Genomic DNA, 27501 nt, shown 5'->3' on the forward strand with positions numbered 1-27501 from the left:
GAATGTGCCATTACATGTTGGCTGCTGCTGCAGTGAGAAAGCCCAATTATCATGGGTAGTTGTACAGTACCACACTTGTTTGTGTGTGTGTGTGGGTGTGTAGGTGTGTGTGTGTGTGTGTGTGTTGAGGTTGTTCTGGTGAGTAGCTGTCCTAAGCCCCATTGGCAGAGATGGCAGGGAATGGTTACGGTTACAGTGGTGACAGCGATTAGGAGGAAGGGGCAGACAGGCTTATAAGGGACTCCTCTTGTGTTTTGTGCCGGTTCTGCTCAGCAACAAGTTCTCCCTGTCTGTCTCCCCAACTAATTTAACTGCTGTCTGATGTTATAAAATCGTGCGTGTGATCCTGCCAGTGAAGTCATGTGCAATGTTCCCAGTTTACACAGTATGTGTGGCCAATTAGAGCGAGGGTTGCAAAGCTGATATATGGATTATAGGCTTTTATTCCTTCTTCCCTAATGTTGACCATTAACTGCTGTGTCATTAGTTGCTTTACCGACTGTGGTGGGACAGGAAGGCACACAGCCTGTCATACATATTTTCTTGTGGCTACATGGGATACAGGAATGTGCCTGTGAAACGCTGACAGTATTATGGGGGGGGACTTTGGTAAGTAAATTGTTGTAAGTAAACCAGGAACCACATTATATGTCTGCCATCTAATTAAAAAAAACAGCAGGTTGTTAATTTTGCTTTGACATTTGCCTCTTGCATTTTGAACATTGTTTAAAGGTTTGTTTATTGTAACATAGTCATGAAATTTGCCTTCGGCTTGTGCAAACCCACCGTTCAACAGGAGAAACGCTCGCGTGTATTGTGAGTTTTGCTGTTGATGAAGCTGCAGCGCATACAGTGTTATCATGTGCATGTTTTTTTTTTTTTGCCCGTGACACAGCACAGACTTGCTTTCAGTCTCTCCTATCCAGTGAGGCAGCGCAGTGAGTGGTGTCTAATGGAGCCTCTGGTGAATAATGAGTCCATACACTGGTAATGTTCTGTGCCGAGTAACGGCTGCATTGCTTTCTGTCCTGTTAACTCCGCCGGTGTAAGATTGATTGTGGTCTGCTCCGCAGTCATACAAAGACACTTCATTGCTTGAAAATGAAAATAAAGCTTCTTCCAGTGAAATGAAGAGCAATGGACACCAGGGCAGCTGTGGAAGACCAGAACTAGACGTGTAGAAAACCAGAACATCAACATGAGTGAGTGACACACCATGAAATAGGCACTGCTCCAATGAGACATATTTGTTTGCACATCACTTTCTGCTAATTGGGGTGAGGCATACCGTAGTTTGATATTTTTGTCTCAGTCAAGATGAAACTCAGTTGCCCCGATTAGGCCTCTCACTGTACTTCGTGATCCTCCACCAAGACGCTCCTTCAAATTACATTTGACACTGTGAAGAAACATCTAATAGAAGTGTGTAATGGGCTCTGATGACAAACTACACGGTTGGAAGACCATGTAATTTCCCCGCAATTAATTAAAGTGCATCCTCTATGTGTGTGTGTGTGTGTGTGTTGGCAGGGTTTTTTTTTTTTTTCGTCCTCCCTTTCTCTCACACCCAGCCAAACCAGATGCCACCAAATATCTGAAATAACATTGCCTGTCAACAGTAAAAAATGAAGACCCATACCCTAACAAAGAAAGGTACTTAGAGCTGGCAGAGGGAGGAAGATGCAGGGTTATTTATGCTCCAGTGCTTCTCAGTGTCCCGGTAAGGGTCCTCCTCAGCTCAACATCTGTACCTCCACCCGCCTAATTACCCACAACACCCCTGCCCAACTGCTTCCTAGTCTGTCAACACCTCAAAGCTTCCTGGAGAGGAGTAGAAAAAGGGAAAAGTGAGAAGTATTACTCCTTACTGGTCTTCGTCATACAGTTACAGCATTACATTTTTAATTGTAACAGTCACAGTGTATGGCTACATGGCAAGTTGCTAAATACATATAAAGCGTCTTTTCTAATTGGTTTTACATAGAAACATTTTTTATCCATGATGTTATTTTATAAAATATCCATAAATGTATTTAAACCATTTTGAGATCTACATACTAGCTGTTGCATTTTAGCTATGCTTGTATAAATATGTTTATGATAAAATGGTGCCGAATACTAGAACTAAGATTGTTAGTGACTCACAGTAACCTGTAAACCCCCGGAAAGACATAAAGTGATGTGGAAAAAAAAATATTCAGTGTATGCATTACATTACATAGTTAATGGTTTATTTTTACTTCAAGTTAGTTAGAATTAAGATTTTCAGTGTTTTGGCCAATTTATCTTTTAATTACTAACTATTATTAAGAAGATTTTGTGTTGTAAATTAGAATAAAAGTGTATTTTTACAAATAACATGGGTAAGTATTTTTTTTTAAATGTGAATTGAATAGGATAAAAAAAATGAATAAAATGGGTTAAAGAAAAGCCATTTGCTCTCCTCACGCCGTTAGCTTTTTTCCCCACTTTGTTCTCAGACTTAACTTTTGTTATCTGTTCCTTTATTTATTTTCCAGCACTATATTGATTGAGGACAGAGAGCATTTAGGCCCATTTGGAGTATAATTCCCTTGACTTCACTTGTTTTTAGAAGTGAATGCGAAATGTACCACGCTTTATGTAAGCTTTGACTGGAGGTTTCAGGTTTGGGCTACTTGTGCAATTGATTTGATTAAAGGCATAACGCATTGTCTAATGGGTTTTACACATGGCTGAGTGGTGAATAATCACCCAGTGATTTCTGACCCAGAACTCGTCTTCACACCCCTCCTCCACTCATTTTTCTCACCTTCTCCCCTTTTCACTCTCTTTGAGCAAAGGACCTTACACTCCGTAGCTCACAGAAGAGGTAACGGAAATCAATTGAGTCCGTGATTTGAGTTTTTCTTTCCACTTTCCTCCTTCTCTGAAGTCAAATTGATTCCTTTGCTTGTTTTGCTTTCATAATAATTTAATCAGTAAATGTGCAAAAAATGAATTCACACCTCTTGGATGAGATCAATTCTGAGAATGATCAATTTCATCCACCGGCAAATTGTCTGCGTTTAAATATATTGTGTATGATAGGCGGTGTCTCGGTTGGGTTTTTAGTTTTATCGAGCCTGTGTGGAGATGGACCTGCTGCTCTGTGGATTGCAGCATATAAAAGATGGACTGAATATGTTCCCGGGGAATATTGCCCTCTCCAAGAGACCCATTCGTCTTGCTTTGGGAGGCAATCTTAGGTGCAGTAGATAAACTAATATTTGTGTATAACCTCAGTCAGACAATACAAATGATCGGATGATTTTTCATCTCCTTATGCATACAGGGAAATATGAAAAATTGAGATTTAGGAATATTTGCGGGGTCTGCGAGGCGGCTGGCTGGGCCGCTGAGTGCCCTGGGCCACGCTCCTCACCAACGACTGCCGAGTGAAGAGTGATGAGAGTATTATGCTCGTCTGTTTCCCGTCACTCTCCATCCTCCCCTCCCACCTTCTTCAGTCTCTCCCCTCACATCACAAATTCATACGGCCACTAGATGGAGAAAGAGGGAGGGAGCGAGGTAAAATTAGAGAGAAGTGTGCAGGCTTTGACTTTCTCCATATGCCTGCCACCCATGATTGACAATCTTTCTGTCATAATTCTCCCAGTCACTCTCGCTCCTCTTTATTGCCCCCACCCACCCACATCCACCACCCTACCAACACCAGCACCACTGCCAGGTCATTCCACTGACACACGCATACGCCCTTCAACCTATTTAGTATTTAGTATTATACTCCCTTCAACCTATGGCCACAAAATAAAGATATCAAAGGTGATACAATTCCCCCTGTGTGCTATTCTAAGGTGGCATCTGAGATCTTAAATCGCAGATGTCAGGAATTGCCCTTTTTTTCATGTATTTCGCAGATTTGATACGCACCAAATTTATGGCTGCACCTTCAGCAAACACCTCACCCTGCACAGGTATTTTTGAATATTGAGCAGCTGCAGGTTTTTCACCAGGATCTGTCGAGAAAAGGGCACGTTTCCTTATAAGACAGATGCATTTGGTTTCCTAGAGCTATAACACCCCATTATCCCGTTCTGTCCTTCTTCCCTTCCTCGAAAACATCTGCTGAATCCCACAGAATACAACCGTCAAGTGCAATTCACCTCACTGACACCCGCTGACATTGAGATGGTGACATTTACCCTCACAAAACCTTTGGGAGTTTTTATTTTCAGTTTATTGCATCACATCACGCCAAAGCCACTGTGTTTTCCCTTGAAAACCTTTCTCTTTGCTCTCTATATTTCTGCATTATCTCCCCTTTGCCCTCTGTTTTTTTTCAATATGTCTATTCTTCTCCCCCTTCTTATTTAATTTTCTACCCCCCCCACTGCATCCCTATCCCTATCCCTTCTCCCTCTGTATTTTAGTGCTTTGCTACAAGGAAGAACTTCTCCCCTCTCCTGCCCATGATAAATCAGGGGTCTGAGCAATGGCACTCTGTCAGAGGCATCAGTCGCTAGGCTGATGAGATAAGCGGCACTCATCTCTCGCCCCCTGTATGGAGATTTATTGGGCTCGGATAAGCAACAAGCTAGCCATCACTCTCAGCCAAATAGACTCCCCGCCTGCATGTGTTTATTCTTATTGCACTGCCACAAACACTGCCGCTGTCGAGTAGCCCCCGGAGGCCTGCTCCGTGGTAGGGCAAGCCTAGCCCTGCTCTCTGGATCATTACCTTCTATTAGATCAAGAAAACAAGCCTCCACATTGGGGCTCTGATTGACACTGATGGCCCAATTTCTCTCTATCTCTTAGGACCACATAGTCATATAAAAAATAAGGCTATTGTTTATATTGGCTCCTCACATCTGAATCTCAGCGGTGTAGTCCTCTTTTTATACACTTGTAAGCCCTTCTTTTTGTACTTTGTAGATAAGAAAATTCAAGATTTTTGTTGTTCTCGTGCTTGGCTCAGACTTTATGTAATTTTATATTGGAGTCAAATATTAGTAGGCATTCAGGAATTTCAGTTTACATCCTGGCTACACAAACAATTATCTGACAAATTGAAGCTTGCATGTAGAATGTTGATAAAATAATGACCTTCAAGCAGTTTACTGTTTAATTATTATACTGTAGTCACCACATGCAACCACAGTGGCCACTGTTCAGCAGGATTACAGTCTCACTCTCTACTCCTCAAACTGTTGTGGACAGTATTAATTTCATGGGACCAGCATTCTAACACATTAACTGTTGCCCGACAGCCGCAGGCCAGGATGTGTACCTTGCAACCTCTTCTCCCTTTACTCCATCCCTCGCCCCACAAAAACACAATCCACTCACCCAACAAGTTCTCCACAAATTGCTTTTACCCTCCTCACCCCACAAGTGTACAAACACACACACACACACAAACTTCTTCCTGAGTGGGGTAGCAGGGGTTAGTTTTCAGCACTCAGGTTATATTTAATCTTGGCTGGTGGATGAGGAGGCTTTTCTCTTTATGAAAGGTATTAGAGCAGCACAGTGTTTTCACTCGGCTTTACACTCTTCACCCACGCTTTTCTTCCCCTGACCCCTGCTACCATGTGCCAGGGAGGAATTTGATAAAGTGACACCAGGCTCCCGCTATCTCTTCCTCTCTATCCATCTCCCATCGCAGTCTCAGATTCTAATAGTCTGTCTGGCAGGTCTGGACTACCTCTCATCTCATCAGTGAGGTTGCACCTTTGGGCTGCCCTCACTCTCTCTCTCCCTTCACTTGACTTGTCATTTATTTTTCTCCTGAAATGGCCAGCAAACCAGCAAGTCTGATTCAATCTCCTACATCCTTAGGCTGATGTACCGGACAGGGCCACTTTCTTGTGCGATGGTGCTCACAGGAATGAATAAGGGCCAGGGTTTTACAGCTGGAACAACAGGCGCCCATATCTTTCAACTGCCGGTCAACTCATCCTTTGCTCTTACCTCACTGAACCTAAACCTTCAGGGAGGACTTTCTTACACCATACATTTTTTAAAACACACTTTCGCAAGCTGAGGGACTTGCACTCTGACAGAATACTGTATCATTCAACTTTTCTTCTGGATCCTTATATGACTCACGCCAACCCTAGTTGATCTGTGCTACTCCTACTTAAGGACCACATTCTCTTTGATCTAACTTAAGCTACATAGAAAAGTGAGAAGCAGTCAGATAGCTCCAACAGGGGGGTTTACAACACACTCTGAGAAGCAGGGGACGCTTTCCATTCTGCTTCATGTTGCACCCCGGGATTCTCCTCACTTCACTATCATGCATCAGCAGACATTTGGTCATTAGGTAGATTGACAGTGATTGTCTGGCCTGCGGAACCGAGGCAGCCTCTTCTAGCCTCAGATGCCTGCTTTGAAATGCACACATATAGATTCTGTGTGGGTGAACAGAATTAACAGAAACCGTTACATCAAAGGAAATCAATAATGGTGTGAAATATGTGGTGGACTGTGCAGAAATCACATTTTGGACAGGTTGCTACTCCATGAATGATTCTGTATAGGTTTTAGCTGCATTTGTGTTTTGCCTCCTTGCCGATCACACCACCAGCTCTGAAGAAAGTGAAAGGTGGACAGTAAAATATTCTGTTAAGCAAAGCAGACTCTGCTTTGTCCAGCTTCTTTTCCTGCCTCTTTTAATTGTTGTCTTAGTTGTGTGTATGCTTACAGAGAGGACAACAATATTAATGTGTGTGTGTGTTGGAGGGGATCCTCTATTATTCATCAGTGGTAAAGAGTGAAAGGAGCTGGCAACATCTGTGGATTTATTGATCCCATCCTCTGGTTTTGTGCCTCCGCTCCGCCGGGGGGAGGGGGCAATGAAGTGGCCTCATCCCAGATGCACACCTCCTCTGTTGAGTCAGGGAAGATGCTCGGCCCCCCGCTCCTCTGCCCTGGACAGCTGACCACCTGGAACTGAGACATTAGTGACATCATTGTTTAGGACTGGAGTGCCCTGCCTCGCCAGCGCTTAGAGACTCCAGTGCCATGACATTAAGAATCACATTAAATCTGTCCTCTACTGTTGTTGCACTATAAGAAAAAAATATGGAAATGATTTTTACGATTTCTCCTTTAGTGTCATATTATGCCCCATGAATTTAAGCTCATAATCATACATTAAAAGTAAGCTTTAAACTTTGTCTTTTGTAAATGGTAAAATGTCTTGCCCTTTCTGTACTAGTTTATAGTTGGATTAATAGTATTTTCTCTATGAATAATATTGATTTTGGAAACTGTCACACAAATATTGGCAGTCGGCAAAATGTTGCATTTTATGAAGGATGTGTAAAAATCATTTGGTAATTGCATGCCACCTGACCATACAGTATATCTAACTCTGTTAAAGGCCTCCATCATGAGCTCTATTGCTGTATTTCCCTCTCCAACCATTTTACTACCGCCGTGCACAAACACAAGCAGTCTAAATTAGGCCATCCCCCTTTTAATACCACAGAGAGGGGAGAAGTAGCCATTATGAATTATCCATAATTACAGCCATTTCCTCAACTAATAAAACAGCTAAATCTTTACTGCAAAGGTTAGTTTACATGGCATGCAGAAAACCCACTATTTCCTGTGTCTTTGTGTGTGTGTTTGTGCATGCGCGTGCACATGTAGGTGTAAAAGTTCATGCATTCAGGTTTATATGCTGGTGAGTAGTGTGTAAAGAGCATGTGTGTGTGTGAGCATGCAGGAGAGCTGGTTGGCTGGCAGGGCCTATAGTGCCATTAATTTAACGTGGCCTCCCTATCACCAGCCACAGATGCCTATAGACACGTAAATGAGTCTCCAGTGAACAGTGGGCCGGTTCAGCCAGCCAGCTCGAACCTAATGGGCTGGAAAGCCAGCGTATGTGACGGCAGGAGATGAGGGCCTTATTTACAATGGCAGACATTATTGGATGGATGCTGATTCACTGATTAACACATCAGCCTCCTTCACCTCACGCCCCCACCCCCCAGCAGTTCTCTTCATCTCAGCCCTCCCTCTCTCCCCTCAACCCTTGAATTACACACATGCTGTATGTACCAGTACATACAAAAACTCCAGAGACAACTGCATCATTGTCTCCTTCTTTTCTTCTCTTCCTGACTTCACTCACCACCACTCACATGTCCATACCAATAAATGTTGCATCTACACACGCTGAGCTACACGCATGCACACACACACACATTATCCAGTGTTGAAAATGCATGCTGGCAGGTTGCTGAGAAGGGAAAGCCATCTTTGAATGATTGCTACTGTGGAAAGATAATGTTTCTCATGCCGTGCCAAAGGAGGCGCTGATGGAGGAAGATGACTTTTTGAATGGTTAAATGGGTAAACGGTAGATCATGGTGGCATCACTCCCACCATAAATTCCTCCCTTTTTCCCTCCAGTTCTCCTTTGCTCTGCCTTTCTCTCGCTCTCTTTCCATCGGCTACATCGTTTATTGAAAAGGCACAAGGAAGCAGCCGATAAGAGAGGCAAGGCTAATGTCACGATTTGTGTCAGTCATGCTGTACGATTCGTTACAATTGCGACACTTATCGCGATATAATATGTTTATTCTGGTCAATTAAGTGGCAATGGAAGGCTCCTGCATTTAAAGTGTCACATGCAAGATAGGACAGGGTGAGGCTGATCAAAGAAGATGGAGCTAATCTAATTGCACAGTATCTCATGCTGCTGCTCGTTCCATTGCCACTGCAATTGTCATTCTGCATATGACTGATGCATTTAAGGTAAAATCCCTATTCTGTCACATAGGTATCAATAAACTGACACATTATTCCTACTATAGATACTGTTGCTGCCTGAAGACGTTACTCGATGTTGTTGCTTAACATACACAACAGCAGAATTCATTGCACATTACACACAAAGGCAAGGCGAGATACATTTCCCACACACGCCGACACTAAAATATTAAAACATAAAAATCATGACAGAAATGTGAGTGCCCAGCAATTATGTAAACAATTGTGCAAAAATCTGCATAGCTGTACAATTTAATTTACACACAAAACACTGATAGAATCCTTTGATCAGCTTGATTATTAGCACTGTACACAAAGCACTTATGTAAACACACACACACAGACGCGCCCTGCAGAAATGAATACATCAACACAAATTCAACCAGACAGTTGCTTGCACGCATGGTCACATATAACCTGTACATGGCGAAGCATGGATCCCAAAAGAGTCTGAATATACATAAAAACATGCAGGCAAGTCAGTGAAGGCAGCCTGTGTAGCAGACCAGTGCTTTCATTGATCTGGGAGGGTTCATTAGGTAAGTGCTGACATCACAGATTGATGTCTCTTTAAACCAGTGCCAGCTCAGGAGCTGACAAGGAAAATCAGCACTATTGACTTACGTTGTGTGTGTGTGTGCATGTGTAAGGGAGTATTTTCCTCAACGGCACACTAAATACCCTTGTCTTTGCTGGAATCTTTGGGTGTAGGTGTTCACTAATGTTGCTAGTTATACACTCAGCCATGCGGCTAAGGAGCCTTTCAGCTCGTTTGTGCCTCTACGCCACCATCCATCCATCTGCCATGGCAGAGTGGGGAGGAGATGGAGTGGAAAATGAGGGTGAAGAGTAAAAGAAAGAACATAAGGTGGAGAAGTCGGCAATGATGGGATAGCATCACTCTCCATCAATATTTCATCAGCACATTCAGGAACTATGTTTGGTAATTGCACTATGATGTGCAGGTGCTGGACTAATGTTCAACACAGAGAGATCTTTTACAGCTCAACGATTTACATTTCATAAAAGGCCTTTAAGCTGTTTCCTTAAAAAGAGTTCCAGCAAATATTTAGTAATTCATGTTATTAAAAAAGACCCCAGTCCCATCACCTTGTACTTGTCAATTGATTTGAGATGTCATTTGTATCTGATGCGTTTCTCTAATTAAGATCAGGGGAGAATCATTGGCATTGAGTGGCTACACACGCCCATTGATTGGACAAGAGAGTTGGGTGTGTATTGTGTCGACAGAATTGACAGGAATCACGCTAGTGGATTGTGCCACAGCTATACCAACTCTAGACCAAGGAACATATTCCATGTAATCAACAGTGTCCATTTGTGTGATTTTGTGGGTCACTTCTGGTGTCCAGCTTTTTGAGTCTTTTGAGTTTCTCTGACCTTCTTCTTATGGCTTCAGCATTTGAAGCAGCTACTAAAATCATCCATTTCCTGTTTCCACATTGCAACTGTAACAAGCAACTGTGCAGCTGCTGATCTCCCTTTTTTTGTAATCCATAATGAAGTAGTCAATACTTTGTAATACATTGTAACAGCATTGACAACTGGAGATCAGCAGCACGTAAGCCTTAAGCTCTGCTTGCAAACTGGTCTTTAAATGAGCAATCGATTGTGCAATTGATCTCTTTGGGAAAATGAACAGTGTCTTCATGTCCAGATGAAATGTATTTAAGCAATCTATAGGCTAGGAGAAACAAAAGGCCAATTGACTTATCTGGCTTTAATATATCAATACTCAAGATGCAGTAATTTTTTTCACTAAATAAAACTAAGTAAAACAGTTTAGAAAGTTTGCTCATACTTTATTTTACTCTGAGCTGAGCATAATGCAAAGTAAGTGTTTGGATTGCGGAATATGCCAAAGCAACGGCATGAATCCCTTCCAGGCCGCCACCACCGCAGGCACATCCCCATTGGCTGCCTGCAGGAGATTAAAGAGAATAATTGCCAGCTGATTGGCTGTTACAATTTTAATGGACCTTTGATGCGAAGAGTGTTTGTATTACCTTTTTCAGCAAGCATAATAATGGGATAGCATTTGACACACTTAAGTAAAAAGTTTTTTTTTTTTTTTTTGGCAAAGCAGCGAAGCAGTCATGACAAAATCCATCGGTAGGTGCAACAAACATACTGACTGTAAAACAACAACACACCAATGCACTCTTTTACACCCAACTGCAGCTTTACCATCTCTTTGAGAGTACAGCAGAGCTCGTGCCCGTCAGATGCAGCTGACAGTCCCATGTTCGTACCTCTGCTTGGTGACACTAATCTCTTCTTGTAGGTGACCTACCTCTGCATTCCCAATCTGTCTGTGTGCGTAGGTGTATGTGCATTTTGTGTGATGTTGCAGAGTATGTCTCTTCTGCGGTTCCGCTTTGGAGGTCCAGGAAGGGTGAGCTTCTCACGGTTGTCATTTTAAGGTTGGAGAGCAATCATCTCCTTGGACAACATTCCCATCCTCATCCCTGCTTTCAGCCTGCTCAGATTAGTTCCTCTCCCTGAAAAGATTTGCATGCAAAATGTTTTTTTTTTCCCTTATTTTTTTTCCTCCATTTTTCCTGTTTTATTTTCTTGACATTTTCTAAAATCTGCTTCTTTTTTCTACCCTTCTTTATTTCTTCTTCCTTGTTTTCCCCTCGACGCTGTAGAGCATTTTATTACAATTGTCAGAAAGAGTAACAATTATATTGTGGGGCGATTACGACAGGGTGTTTTACCCACAGATCACCAGAGCAATTAAAATCTGTAAATAAGGCTACCCCTGGTGCCTCAGCCCAAACAATGGAGTCCCATAGGAAGTGCTTGTTTGAAGGAGAATAGCGTGGAAGAGTGAGTTTCTCTCTGTGTGACTCTCTCTCTCATTAATTACAAGCCACTCCTTCAATCCAACACAACTGTGTCGATGGGCAGCTGTGCATAATCACATGACATACATTTCAGACACAAGATGAAGTTGTTTACTTTTGTGCAAGACCTTGCATTACACCACTGCACTTTGTTTTGCAGCATAGAAAAGATAATGCAGGCCTTCTGTAATTGTGCTGGCTACATCTATTAGGAAGAAAGACGCCTTCATGCATTCATTTGAAGAGTCCGACAAGCAGACACACAATCACAGATAAAATGTGGTGCTTTTCGTGTGGCAATGGGATGGATTTATAGGCTGTAAGGTATGACATGTTCAAATTGTGCTTTTAGTGGTATTCAAACAATGTGTTACATGCAAATCACCAAACTAATAACACGTACATATTTCTGGTTGTAATGGTTTGGCTTTTTATGTTCAAGGGCCTTAACTCTATGCTTGTAGTTTGACCTGATTTTCTGACAGCATGTCTTAATAAAAGAAGGAATTTCAAATATTGTTGTCCTCCAAAATAATTAGAATCACTCATTTCCATTCATTTAATCTACTCCAAATAAGAACCTCCATCCTCCCTTTCTTTAATTTTGTTTCTTGTATGGACTTGCATCTTTCCACAAACCAAAAATGTGCAATGCAGGTGAAAGTCTGATTCTGCCTTACCTATATGTGTGGGTGCTTATTTTTACCATGTGTTGAAGTTTTAAGCTCATTTAGAAATAATGGATAAGGTTAAATTAAGTTGATAGTACTAAGCTACCTTAACAATAAGCATGTGAGTTATTTCCCCTCCTTATTCTGTTATGTTAGATAATAATTGGTTTTCTTCCAACTCAAAACTTGAGCCAACACAGAATATTTCACAGTTTGTCCACTTCATAATGTTCTTGGCAAAAACCACAGGGTATTGCTACTAAAGCTCAGATGATGAAGTGTTCTTTGAACGAACAGCTTAACAAAATTTAAGCTAATTATTAGTACACGTATCCACGTTTTCTGGTTGTTCCTAGTAACCAGTGGTTAACATTATCTATTCCATTCACAGAGGTTCACGGTGTGTTGTGAGCACCCTGAAAGCCACAACTACTTTTTAGTGTTTCTTTTTCTTTGTAGAGACAAAAGGCCTCTTTGTAGTTTCTTGAGAAGACATGTGGAACATGTCATGTATTTGGTGTCAGGATGTACGCATACCGCTTCCGCAACCCCATCCTGCTTCATGAATTACTCACGAGTGGAGTTTGGGCAGGTTGAAGCAAAGGAACAAGACAGAGTGAAGAGGGGACTGTGGGAGTGTTTCCACTTGGCACACACTAAGATGATGCCGGGCTCCGTGGGCTTCACCACAGGCTGTATGCCTTACCAAGATCCTGTTTACAGTCAGCTAAAGAAGCTGCCAGGCACCCATTTCCATAATTTTGCCTGCGGTCCTCTGTGCAAACTAATTTCTCTTTGCAAGAGATGCACCATGAAGCTGCCTGCTCTATAATGTTCTGAATTTGCATTTTGTCTCTTCTGTTTCTTTCTTTTTATTCCTTCCTTCCTTCTTGATTTTCGTGTTTCCATTTTAGTTTGTGTATGGTTGGGCAGATATATTCAACCTATCCAGAGTTGAAGCCTATGTTGTTGTGTTTTATAATTGATCATTTATGTAAGCTTGCATTTGTGGTATTTGACCACATATGTTTCATTTTGGACATGCACGTATGCATGTTATTCAAATAAACAGTATATCTAGTTTGCATATATATTTTTCATATTTTTAATCTGCCATTATTTTACTGTACTTTTTTTTTTTTACAACTGTTTCTCTGTTTGCATGCTACTTCCTGCTGTGTGCATGTCCTCGCTGCCTTGTATCTGTGTTTGTGTCTCTACACTCAAAACATTGTGAGAGCCTGCCTTACGCTGCTTCCCTCCTGTTCTTTTCTGTCATATGTTTGTGCAGATTCTTTTCTGCTTCAGCCACTTGTGTAGTTGCCATGTTCCTGTGCCTTTACATCAGTGAGCATCTGCTCTTTCAACAAGGTCCCCGTGGCCTCAAATGTCAGAGCAAGCAGCTGCCAGACAAGTGCATTGTGCAGTGGGCTTGTGGCTTGCCTCCTCTCATCCCTTCACGTCTTGCTCTCTGATGTTGACTGTGATTGAAAGTAAGTAGGCAGCAGCAAGTGGGAAAGAGAAGAGGGGAAGGGTCTGCGCTTTTTCGAGAACCGGATTCCTGGAGTTCAATGATGATGCGGTCAGTGTTTATCAGGGTCTGACTGTTCTCCAGGTCCTGAGGGTCAGATGGAGGACGGTTGATCACTACGATGGGAAGCCGTCCGTAGCGTGTCCATATTGTGGTCCATGTACTATAGATGAGGGGACAATGTGTGCACATTTAACAATATGTCATCATTTCTTGTGTGTACATTTGCTTGTATAGTGTGTGTGTGTGTGAGTCATTGTGTGGGTGGTGACACAACATGTCACATTGTGCTTTCGTTAGAGTATATATGAGCTTGTTGCAAACGTCTGTGTGTTTGTAGTTGGAGGATTGGCGCACTGATGCAGAAAGGATGGAGGGTGAAGAGACAGGCAGGTACACCCCCCCCCCCCCCCCCCCCCCCAGGAGGGGCCTGGGGGCAGCAGGCCAGGGGTAGCCCCTCCAGCTCCCCCACAGCACACACTGCTCTGCTTTCAGACATTCATATTGATTTGTCCAACAGATATGGCCACAGGTTAGCTGCTCTGCTAAGTACTCCTCTTTTCACCTCCTTTTGCCTGCAAACAAAGGCTGGACACAGGCTCAATTTGATGTCAGCTGACGTTTTGTCCTTGACATTGCTTTTTCTAGTCATACTGATTACCATAGCTATGGCTTACTTTCCTGACTTGTACTTAAAGTACTTATGAACCATCAGGGGGCAGTGTTAGATTCACTCTAGCATTTTTGATAACCCAACCCAACCCAACCCAAATCGTCTAGCTTGGTTCTTGATTGTCTTCTTCTGGGGCTATTGGAAACCGTGACTGCACAGTTAGCGCAGTTCTGCTGAGAAAAGACAATCTAAATGTCAAAGAATCCCTCCCCTTTATTGTAGGGTTACATGTGCTTGAACCTGTTCTTTGTTATATTTGATCACATGTAAAATAAAGCATAGTTTTAACTTTACAGACAGAAACCAGATAAACTTTTGATCGGCTTCAGACAGTTTGAATCATTGTCAAAATATGTATTGGCAATCAGTTGGCATGCTTGCTTGCATGCTTGCTGATAGATGGGTATTTCAAAGTTTCAAAAAAGTCCTCATTGGTGACAACACATTAACATGAGGAGAGCTTCCTGGAGGACTCTGAGGTTAGAGCTGTCACAGGTGATAGATAAATCTACTGCTGCTCTGTTTCTTTCATAACACAACCCAACTTATGTTGAGAAACAAATTGGCACCTGCTTTGACATTTGTTCAAAAGTAGATTCTGAGATGTGAAGGAAGATTGTTGTAACATGTTGTGTACTATTAATTAAAACAGCCTTCTCTGAGTCATCATCGAGCGTTCCGTATCCAACGTCAGAACTGGTGTGAGGGTGCAGCAATGAACAGTGATCGAAACACCACAAGGGCGTGGATGTAACATAACTTCCCACGCTGTAATTGCAAGCTTGTTCACTTTTAGAAGCATTTACCATTGGCAATTAGGGGATTAGTGTAGCATAGCCAAAATACCTGCTGATTATACTGTTTGCTTTTATTCTTGTACGCATCATTTCTCTTGACAGAAAGCCATATTTTGTTTCAGTGTGTTAAACTGGTTTTCTTATGTGTGAAAATGTCTAAAATATTACAAGCATTGTCAGCCTTACGAAACAATTTGTTTCCCCAAGACTACCTACAAAGCTAATAGGACTCACTTTTTAAAACATATCAATAGGATACAGTTTCAGTTTAAGTTCTGTTGTATGTGGCCAAACTATTAAATTAAGTAGTTCTATTAGAATGAATATTTCTTGAAGGCACACACAGCTTGAGTGTGCCTTGTGTACTAATATATGAATAAAACGTCGTCTTCTACTTCACAGCAAAACAAAGTCAAGACATAAACTTTAAGTGATGGTCATATCAAACTGGAAATAGGATCCACATGACAACACTACATTCAAATGCATATATATAAATATATATATAAATATAGTTAAAGGTAATAAGCTGCACCTGCGTGCACCTCCTATTTTTTTATGAAATGTTTATTTTCTTTTTCTACTTCCTGTTCTAGAAATGACTTTGACTTGCACACAAACAATTTCTCACTCGCTAACTGTACCACTTACCTGGAACATGAACAGGGAGGACAGGGACTAATTGCAGGGACAAATGTTCCAGACTGCGGGGTTTGCTATTGTCTGGGTCTGGTCCAGCCCCTGTTTATCTCAACCTCTGTTGGCAGTCATACACACACTACACACGCCATGCTCTGATTTAACCAGAGGCAAAGCCCCTGTCAACTCCAACTCTCCCTCATCAAACATTCATAAAGGCAAGGTTCTCAATGATTTTCTGTCTCTTCCCATATTCACAGCTTGTTGTCCTCACCCTCCGCATTTCTTGCCAGTCAGACAGCGGAAGTCAGCCGGAATTACGTCTGAAATGGCCGTTGGCTCCCAGAGTGTGTGAGCCTGTGTATGCCATTGTTGGGCTTTGTGTTTGCACTGAAAATTGTCTTGTTGTAGGGAGACACAAAGGTGGGACATGAGCAATAAAACAAGGGGATCAATGAACAGTGACATGTTGATGTACAGAAAATATTAGGAGGCCTCATGGATGGTATGGAGCTCGACGCAGCCTTTTCCTCTCTTCCCCTCATGCACTCTTTCCACTTTTCTTTGTCTTCTACCCCTGAGCCCTGTGCATCGTGGCAGCTTCCAGACTTAATCTAAAACTAGCTTATTCATAGCCCCGGTCCGCCAGGCCCATGGCACACCATCTGCAGCCTGCTGAGTCCTTCCGTGTATCTGTGTGTGACTATGCAAGTGTGTGTTTGTCACATATTTATATGTGCATTTTTGTGTGCAAGCTTACAAGCATGGGTGTGTGTATATTATGTGTAACTGCAAACCCAAACCACCATGCCTCAGCCTGTTAGTCTTGCTACTTACCAGGCTTAGCCAGATGAGGGCCACTCAGCTGGGATCTAATTCCTTCGACCCTGGCAGCACTTCACTCCTGGCTCATTTGCCTCTCAAATGTGCATCTGTGACCTTGGCTGACATCTGAGAGGGTTAAATTGTAGACTTTGAGATATGGCCATTGCGATTGGGTTGTAAGCTCGTTTTTGGATCAGAGCTTTTGCAGAGCCATCTGGGCTTCAATGAGTCTCCAAAAGAGGTGATCCCGCTCTTACTCCACACAGCTGACCCTGGATCAGCAGTGAGGGCAAAGACTTTAGGAAGAAGCATCCTCACTTGGTTATGTAGTGTAAAGTGGGGATGTTTGTAGATCGAAAATTAGGAGCGGAACGTAATGAGAGTGTTAATCTCTGTTCTCACTTCCATTTTAATCCCTGTTTTCTTTGTATCAATATCTGTGAGTGGCTTCTGTCTTATTTTTGTCCTGCAGCAAACGAGCTCAACCAACATTACTTTTTTTCATCACGTCAGTTTTAATGTGAACAGTGTTTTTGTCACTATAGACAATGGTTTGGGTTCCATGAAACGCTTTCCCCAGACATGACGGTTTCACACCTCACAACACGTCTTCATATTGTCACTACAAACAGCACTATTAAGTAGCTGTTAGACCACAAACAGAACAACTTTTGATGAGTGATTTACACACAGGCCTAACCAAACCCATGCACCAACTTATTTTCATAGATATACCCATACACACACCCGTATACTGGCTTACTGTCTGCACTCTTTGTATCCCGTTTGGTGGAGTGCCTCAGGGCCCAGTCTGGCAGCTCTTTCAAACAAATGGCAGACTCTATACACAGTGTTTTAAAATCTGATGCCCTTTAATTAGCCGATTTACTCAATAGGACAAATAGAACTTGTGTTCATGCAGCCAGCAGTACCGGGTGAGCCAGAAGTTCAAACACCTGGCAGTCAGTGTTCCTTTGGCATAAACGGAAAGCATGTATGTGCATGCATGAATTTGCTCACATTACTGTGTTGCAACTGCTGAATATTTCTTCCGAGTATTTATGACAAGCTTCATAAAGTGTAAATACTTTTTATTTAAAGTCAAATACAGCTGAAAAAGTGTGACTCAAAAGTCATTCTGTACCCATCACTCTTGAAATGAGTCCATCCCCTGATGTAAAAAGAATGGCTTAAAGCAGGCATGGGCAAACCCAGGCCCGGGGGCCATATGCGGCCCGTTGGTCTTTTTAATCCGGCCCGCCAAACTTGTCCAAATTATATCATTAAATAAAATTGCATTATAATTAAGCCTCATTCATTTGACCTTTTCCCTGTAATGCTAGCTGTAAAAGGCCAAATCCTTTAATGCAATAGCTTTCACGTGTCATTTATATTAGCTCACGCAAACACTCCATCCATCCATTCTTGGTCCGGCCCATCTGTCAAATTTTAGAACCTATTGTGGCCCGCAAGTCAAAAAGTTTGCCCACCCCTAGCTTAAAGCAAAGGTTTTAATTGTTGAAGTGGGGCAGAAGCCGTTTGAACTCAGACTAGACATCCAATGACTTGCAAAAAATAAAAACACCATGGAAGTCCTGTGCTAATTATATTTTACTATATGATATTGCTTGTTTTAAAAAGGTGTTGCCTGATAATTCCCTACATTGACACTGATGTCACTGATTTGTTGAATACACTGTGTCTTTTCCAATCCCAGCAGTAATGTCTACCAGGAAATTACTTACACATACCTTCAAGTTTTGGATTATACATTTCTACATTTGCATATTTTATAGCTAAAAGGAAGGGATGTTGGTTAAATCTCAGAACGAGTTTTCAGAGCAACAGTATTCCCTGGCAATGTAAGAGGTAGTGCTCTTCCTGCACTTCCAGTCTGCAATAGGGTTTTATTGCCTCCAACACCACAGTAACCCTCTTCCAGACTAACCGCAGATTTAAAACCTTTAAATACCGAGCTGTGTAAAAGTGCAATCACTGGCAGGCTCTTAGTAACATAATGATCTCCTATTTGCACCATTTTCTCTTCTTGGATTTGTAATAAAAACAATTTTCAGTTAAAACTCCTGTCTCTTTTAAACCAGCACTAATTCATTTTACCTGTGTATATCAAAGTGTTTTTCAGGGTCAAGAGAGAATTGTTGAGTTCAGACAGACACTGATCGGCAGCATTGCCCCAAGTAAACTTTTGTTGTTTTTTGTGTTTGTGTCCTTGTTGTTGTTTTTCTCACTTTTTCTTCAAGCCAGCTTCATGTGTTAAACTTGTATTTAGCCTTGCACATGCAGGCCAAAAGTCACGGTCACTCTCATTCTTTCCCAGCCAACCTCAAGTACACACAAACACACAGATCCAGAGCTTTAAGGGGTGATGTGTCTCTCGGCTCCTTGTCGGAAGAGTAAAGGGCCAAGCGGGCCCTATCTGCTTCTTTTCCTGCTGTTTTTTTATGAGAACCTGATTGCGTTTGAACAATAGCTGTCTCCTCGTAAATTTTGCAGCAGTGTTGACATTAGGCCACATTCCATCCCATAGCCTGAGGAGAAGGAGCAGGCAAGGGTGTTTGCTAATTTGTTACGCTGTTAAGCACCTAATGGACATCCACCTGGTTTTTGAGAGCAGTAGCTGTAGTTCGGGGGCTTGTCTCCTTTGCACTTCCAGACTGCAATAGTGTTTTATTGCCTCCAATTATGAAGGCTATTTAGAGGCTACCAAGCTTTCGGTGTGTTTTTTCTGTTACATCTGGTTCAGCCTGTTCTAGACAGGGAAACCAGCCAGACCACATCAAACATTCAGGGTGTGAATGAGGCAGGGTCTGTGTAGGTATGACGAATGTTCTTTGTCTCTGCTGTAGGTTCCAACCAATTCTCCATGAAGTACATGGACTCGACGCAAGCGCTGCCTATGGCTGGGGATGCCTATAATGAGTGTTATTTGTTTCATGTGGTCTAATATGGAGCCCAGACTGCAGCTGGCATGGGGGGACACTTTACATAGTCTGAGGAAGGGGCTGTCCCACTCAATGGCAGAATTAGTGTTCCCAGCAGCAGAGTCATGGTGGCACGTGGGGGAGAGTGTTCAAAAGCGCCGTGCAGCAGCCAGGTCGTCTCTTGCCTCCCCACTTGCTAATGCATTTTTGTGTGGTTTCCACAACCATTAATTAAAGAGAAAAAAAAGTGCATCAGATGTTAGTTTTATTAGCCCAGGATCCTTAGAGGGAATCAAAATGAAAGGAACATATGCCGCACATCTGATGATGCCAACCCCCACCCCTAGTCACTGTTTCTGTCTCCACAATTGCCCGCCTCACATGCTCACAAAGTGTACAGTCAGCAGCTGTCTGAAGACACAATAGCATTTAATTGATCGTGAGGAAACGGTAAAGACGTAGCTCTACCCACGCTTTCTGGCTGGCTGGCTCTCACTCTATTTTACATTTAACGCTGAATGTGGCAGTGATTCGGGTAATGGGATACAGGGATGTTGGGTGGGCATCTGAGGCTTCGTTCAGTCGCTAATGAGGACAGGCCTTGGAGTTCACAGGTCCCTCGGAGACTTGGGTGGTACAGGTTGAGATCTTAAGTTGGAGACTTCGCAGGTTGGGTCTTGTTCTTAATCTCTCCCTGTTACACTGTACTTTGCAAGATGCTATTAACATCTTCCACAGCACAGTTGAAAGATAAGTGCACATATACATTGTATGTCTCTCTCTCCCGCACCCATAATATCAGTGCATGAAATACTAAGACAAACATACTCACTATTTCTTACACAACATTACAGTTTCTCAATGTACATGATAATATACATCTTTCTTTCTTCTCTCTGCTTTGGAAATGGTTGCATGCCTCCTTGTCACTGGCTGACTGATTTATGAGACGCAGGCCTGTTTTTTCACGACTTGTTTGATTGCATTCTCAGCTATCAGGTACTCCAGTTGCCAAAACCATAAAAATTCACACCTGCAAAGGATTTGTAGTCAAATGAAGTGCAGGCAGAGCATGAGAAAGCAGGTGAGCTGCGGTAGTTTGTTCTCTTGATCAGTACAGTCATATAATAGTCCTCGCAATTGTCATGGATGATTGATTGATGTTTGCGTCATTTCATCTCGGCTCAAGTTTTATTTTTATTATGTAGACATCCAGTAGGGCATGGCACATATTTTGGAGCTGATTATTGGCACACTGTCCATCATCATACTGCATTCAAGAACCAAGTACAGTGAGTTATTTTTTATTATTATTAATGAATTATTTTATTTGCTTCATTTTCTCATTTTATTGAGGATGACATATAAAATCATTCAGGTAGCTGGACCCACAAATTTGTTATCTGTCAGGTGAATGTTTCATCTTTGAGTTTCACAGTAGTAAAATCTAATAAAATATGACATCATGCATTAATTTTATGTCTGATGTAGATTTGCAGGTTGGAGTCAATGGATTTTACTTACTGCACCTGATTACATGAAATCCTATTGTCTCTCGTACAATAATTTAACTGCACTCTGTTTAGAGTGCATATCTGAGGCTCTGTAAATCCCTTCCAAAAAGCTTTACATGAGCATGGCAGGACTTCACCCAAGATAATGCAGAGACAAGCAGTCCCGCGTGGTTACAAATGACCTCCTGCAGCAATAATGCAATAAGTGTTGTCTCTCATCTCTGTTCTCTGGCTTCTTTCTCACTTGGCCTGACACTATTGTTCATTTATCAGTGTAATTGCCAGAGTTGGAAGGACTGATGTTGTCTATTAGGTGGATTTCCATCCTGTTAAGAGCACAGTGTCTTTTAATGTATGGCCCTACTTGAGTGTACCACTACACAATTAAACACCAGAGATTGAGTGGGTTGATGATGCTGATGACCGGGATGGTTGTGATGACGGTGATGATAGTGCTGATATTGGACAACCCCGCACTCTTCTTACAAGCCTTTTAGAGAGAGGCTTAGAGTGAAACAACAAAGTGAAACTGAGGTTAATCATTTTATTTACTCATTTTTCTCTCTCCCTCTTTCACCTCTCTTTCCTTTCGCTAACCATGTGATGGGGCCCGTGACCCTAGGAGGGGGGGGGGGATCGATGGGGAGCGCATTACAGTAAAACGTATTGATTAGGAGACCTGTGAGCAGTGTGTTGGAGATGGTGGAATGATGCAATGCTTCAAGGAATTTATCCTTTGACTTTTGCATTAACCTTTTATTGACTGCTTTGCTGTCCATAATTAACACTCACTTTAGCTAAAGTGGTTAGTTTGAGCGCAAAGGGGGCTCCAATCCTTATTGCAGGATGAGCCGTGTAGCTGCCGTCCCAGCCGCGGTTCAAGTGCACTGTGCCGTGTGAAGGGAAAGGCCTCTGTGGAATAGAGGTGATAGAATCCTAGATACCTTTCACATTAGCATACCATTTGAGCGAGGGCCTGCCAGGCTATAAGGTTTCAGGGCAAATTGAAATGAGTGATTGTGTTGCCAATCTCTCTTGACCGTGCGCCAGATGGGATAGTTAGGCCCATATCTGTCTGGGGTTAATCCATTGAAACAACCTGGACTCAGAAACACATTCTGTCCCTCCTTAAGCCCCCACCCACCCCACATGCACACTTCTTTGTATTTGACCTTAACTTTAAGGTGGGCTGTTACACCATGGGAAAGTCTTTTGGTGAGCATTGTTTTTTTAACACCATTGTGGCTTACACTGAATTTCTTGCAAAAGCCCCGGAGAGCTTAAGGCACTTCGCTTTATATTGACTTTTGGTTTGGTTCCATTTTAACAGTCAGAGATGGTACTCAGTGAGCAGTGCTAAGTTGTGCAACACTGTGCTGAATTACCTACTCTACGTTATCTTTGATAGGGGCTTTCTTTTTGCAAGCTAATGTTGCAAATGTCTCGACAAATAAACGGCAGCTCTGTTGAAGACAGCTGCTTAGGTTTTCACAGTACGCAGGCTTTCAGTATGAGTTTCCTCTCACAGCTTGACTGCATGACATCGTGTTCAGACCGATTCAAAAGCTGCTGTTGCCTTGGCCTATATTGTCCTTAAGATGATGTCAACAGGACCGCACAATGTGTGGGTGTGAGTGTGTGCTGTCTGGGTCAGTTTTCATGCTCTCACCCTCTCTTAAACAGTGTAGATATGCATGCCAGCCATGTCCCCCCTCCTCCCTCTCTGAAGTGGCACTTCCTTTAATTCTCACCCTAAATAAATGATGAGAACATTTAAACACACGGCTCGTCGCAAAGCCCCAAGGTCACCTAATCGTATTATTTATGAAGTGATGTGCTACATAATGGTACTTAGTGCATGTTAACAGATGCTATTATCAGGCCCTGATCCAGAGCGCAGAAGATATATTGGAACAGTGGATGTTAATGCGGCTCCTCACCACCATAATGCAGAAGCTCTTTAAAGGGCTAACCGCACCAAAATGCAGCACTTAGGCCGAGAGCCAGTTGAACATTAAGTGGCTCCGGTGAAAATATATAACCACAAATTGTGGCAGCCCGTGGCTGTCCCTTGACAACTTAAACATCCCCTCATCCCATCTATAACTGACCCCCATATCCTTCTCTTGAGCGGCCTATGTCCTCTCTATCCCCTCCATTTGTCTCTGGCCACAAGGTGGTGTGGTCATGTGTGTGTGTGAGGTGGATCGTTTTAGGTCTTCAGGTCATTGATGGGGTAAAGGGATACGATAAGACAGGCCCCGTTATAATGAATGGGTGGGGAGAATAACATTTTGGGTTCAACCTTGTCACCGGTTGTACTCCCCACTGTGAAATTCTAAGGCCACCGCTCAGAAGCACGCCTACACTCCACCCATACAAACTACACATGCCATCCTCCACCCCTTCTGCTTGCACCTCCAGGTCAGGGGTCACTCTCATCTGTCAGGAGGTAGAGGGAAGACAGATTTACAATGACAGCAGAGAGCAACACCATGTCACTGCAGTAAATATTTACACTGGTCTCACAAAAGATGCAGCTCAGGTCTTTGGGGGTTCCAAACACTGGAGAAATGACAACTAACCTCAGATTATTCATCACATTAAATTTGTACTGTGGCATGAAGTAACTGGAATTGTCACCGCTCCATCATGATTGCATCAAACACTGTGATGACCTTCTAATTGCATACACACACATAAGCAGCTGTCTGTGCTTGTGTGTGTGTATGCAATTAATGGTGTGTTCATCATGATGGATGATAGCATGATTTCCTGGCTATATCACTTTCTCCTGCTCTACACCGTTCAGCTGAATGAGCTTTACACGCATGAACATTTCAAAAATATAGAAAAGCCAATGATTGTTGGGTAAATATCAACAATTTAAGCATCATCAACAGTCTGAAGAGTGTAATAAACTTTATTTGATATATGTGTGTTCAAGAAATGGAAATCTTCTGCAGTCTTAATACAGACACACTCACTCATGGAAGTGCAATTGGTCAAAGTGCCATTAGTAGTAATAAAAACGAGAGGAAACACACAAGTCAACTGCCTCCAGGTAAAACACACAACCCCCACAGTGTGCTGACAAGTTATCACACACACACACACACACAAACACACACACACTTGCTTGTTCTCACGTTTACCAAATATTATAGAAATAAAATAAATGAGGGCACTGGTAGAAAGTCCTATAGCTGACGGCTCTCTAAGTTTTAATGCGAGGGAGGTTTTAACGATCACACTCGTTTCCTGTGTCCAGATGCCACTCCAACCTGTCCCAGACATTGCCTCCTGAGGAGGCCCCGGTGGACAGACCCTTCTGGGGCGTGGATGACCCCAGCATGCCACTGCCCTTTGATCTGGCTGACATCATCAACAGAGTAGAGTCATTGCTCTGGAGGTGGGCCCAAGATGTTGAAATGTGAAATTCCCCTTATGCATATGTATATCTCATCCATACACTCACTTATGAGCTCAGTTCAATGCTTGCCTTATGAAATGATGAATGCACATTTTGACCATTGCTTATGTCTTGTCCTTTTCTTGTAATAGGATGTGAAGGACGGTTAGAGGAAGTGATGGAGAAAGATGAGGAAAAAACACCAGCTTCTTGTGAACGTGTGGGTCCCACTACAGCTGAAAGCAGCTCTGCTGCGATCCTACCGAGATTGATTTCCTTTCGATCGGGGATTCGGCATCCCCTCAGTCCATCCTCCATCTATTCCAGCTCAGCCACATTATCATGGAGTTTGGCTGGACTAAAACCAGACCAACACAATAGTACCAGAATAGTGCTTCAGTAACATGCTAGCAACGCAAGCTTAGCGACAAGCTACTAGTGTCAAAATGGTCAAATAAAACATAAGTGTGTAACTATTTATTATTTTAGTGTATTCTGTTACTTAATCTCATGTAACCCAGACGTGCTTTTATCAGTGGGCTGACATTTTAATACAATACAGTAGATACATACAGTATATGCTTTCTAATTGTCATTCAGTGAAATTATTAAAAAAAGACTCACACTCTTCACTTGTGTATAATAATCCCTTGTATTGTGTTTGATGGTGGAATGAGCCCAAAAGAGACCAAAGAAAGATTATTATGGGAAAGTTCTGAAGGCCACCCAATGGTGAATATCACCGACGTGTTATTTAGCGTGACTGCAGCAATGGTGGGTGCCGTGTGGGTGTGTGTGTGTGTGTGTAGCTTTAGCCATACATGTGATCCGTGCGTGTTTGTGCGTGTGCACATTCGCTCTCCCACGTCTCCGTGAAGGCGCTTGTGTATGAATGTGATAGTGTGTTTGGGCCTGTAGGAAGCCTGCCAGTTGTTTGTTCGAGAAGATATGCATATGGAGAAACAGAAACGAGCAGCAGAGCCCCTCTGCTCATGCTCAGATGAAAGGAAGCACTGATACAATGACCCGGAACACAGCCGCCATTTCTCATAATTACAGCTGTTCAATCGCTTCTAATTACTCTTAAAGTGTGTAGAGCGCCACGTTCCCCTGTAACGCTGCAGGCCATCCCAGAAAGCAAGAAAAAGATCCAGTTCTTCTGACAAAATTCACTTTCAAAAAAAGCTTAAAGGGGGGGGCTGACGTCAAAGCAGAGTAGCAGGCCTCCTTGTTTGATTCCTTTATCTAGTTCATGATGAAGTAGATGCTGTTTAATATTAAAAATGCAGAATGCACTCTTTTTTTTTTTTACTTCTGAAGTTTTTTCCAAGATGTTAATGGTTGCCAAATGCTATTTTTCTCGCTTCTTCGTTTGCTGCGCTTCTGTTCTTTGTTTTATAGATTTGGAGTAGTGTTGACTTGTTTGAATTACTCTGTGCTCCCTGCAACACAGCTTGTCTGTCTGAAGCAATAGGAATGGCAGTAAATAAAAGAAAAAAACAGTGTTTCATCCGATGACCTGCTTCCTCCTCTTCTTTGTGTGCTTTTGTCCATTTAAGAAACAAGCTGATTGTGGTTGGTATGTGTGTGATATTGTATTGATAGTGATATTTACATCACAAATTTGCATGAAAAAGTGTTCATAATTGTCAGATCATTTATCATAATTAATCGGGATTCACATTTCACCTCAAGCAGTCACTGACATGCATAACAATCCACATCTTCAAAAACGGACAGGATGTCAGGGAGGACATTCCCGTGACCCTCAGCTGTGCTGGATGCAAAGAGTAGACGAAGCCACACATTGCAAACATACCTTTATTTATTTTGACCATGTAAACAACAAATAATAAAGTGACAAAACAACGCCAAATACATGCGCACACATATACATAAACATATACATAAATACATATATATACTGTACATACATATATAAAGACATATTCACACACACGCAGCACATGTAATATTAATTAACAACAATAAGTCAAACAATAAATAGCCATAATGCACTAACTATGCAATTTACATGAGCGAAAAGGAGTAGGAAGAAGTATGTACTTATTTAATCCTACCCCTTCTAAACTTAAACATTATCTTCAATTATAAATTTACTAGCCAATGTACCTAACATTCTTTACCTTTGTATAATCAAAAAGTTTTGGCTAATGAAGACAGTACCTCTTTAGCATTGTGCTAGCATCACGAGAGCGATGTGCATCAGTCTAGTTGTGGTTTGGATCAGCTGCTTGCATTCTGTTCTAGCTTTCAAAGGAGCCGACGGGCGCAGAGAAAACAGCTTCGGACAGATTGATTGATGTATTGACTGACTGAGTGATGTCAATCCAAGTGATGAAGTGATGGCTTAAGTTCAGTATGTCTCTCCAATATCTCAACTCTCCCCCCCCACACCCCCCACCCCCCACCAGTGAACCTCTGTCCCTGAGGTCACCCATGTTAACTACTTCCTGAACTGGTTGAGTGACTGAGTGATGGATGAGTGTGGAGCGCTCTCCCCTCAGGGACCAACAGAAAAAAGGGACCCACTTGAAGAGACAATTACCCAGCGCTGGTGAGAGCCACAGGTATGCATTGTTGTGACCGAGGTCACAATAGGTGTAGGGGAGATAAAATAACCAGGTGTGTGGTGGGGAGAGGTATCAGTTTGGGGTCATATCCCAGTCAAATGTTTCAGTGCGTGGCTTTGAGAACGGGGTTTGTAATAAAATCTGGTGATGGTTCTAAACTCACCTTTATTCATTCATTATCCAGACTGTGCACAAAGAAAAGCACATTACTCTGATTTATTTTGTTATTTTGGTGGATAATATCAGTAACAAAATATATATATA

At 42.4% G+C, this 27501-nt stretch overlaps 1 protein-coding gene across 1 annotated transcript in view; it reads left to right on the top strand.

Moving 5' to 3' along the window:
• LOC137914898 (alpha-ketoglutarate-dependent dioxygenase FTO-like) overlaps positions 1–24802 on the top strand; it is a 120345-nt gene extending 95543 nt beyond the window's left edge. The window contains exons 11-12 of the mRNA XM_068758385.1: positions 24503–24643; positions 24796–24802. Of these exons, the coding sequence (XP_068614486.1) occupies positions 24503–24643; positions 24796–24802 (148 nt within the window). The remainder of the gene's footprint in view (positions 1–24502; positions 24644–24795) is intronic.
• The last annotated feature ends 2699 nt before the right edge of the window (positions 24803–27501 follow it).

This window comes from Brachionichthys hirsutus, unplaced genomic scaffold (genome assembly GCF_040956055.1).
Source record: "Brachionichthys hirsutus isolate HB-005 unplaced genomic scaffold, CSIRO-AGI_Bhir_v1 contig_186, whole genome shotgun sequence".
In the NCBI taxonomy this organism is placed as follows: Eukaryota; Metazoa; Chordata; class Actinopteri; order Lophiiformes; family Brachionichthyidae; genus Brachionichthys; species Brachionichthys hirsutus.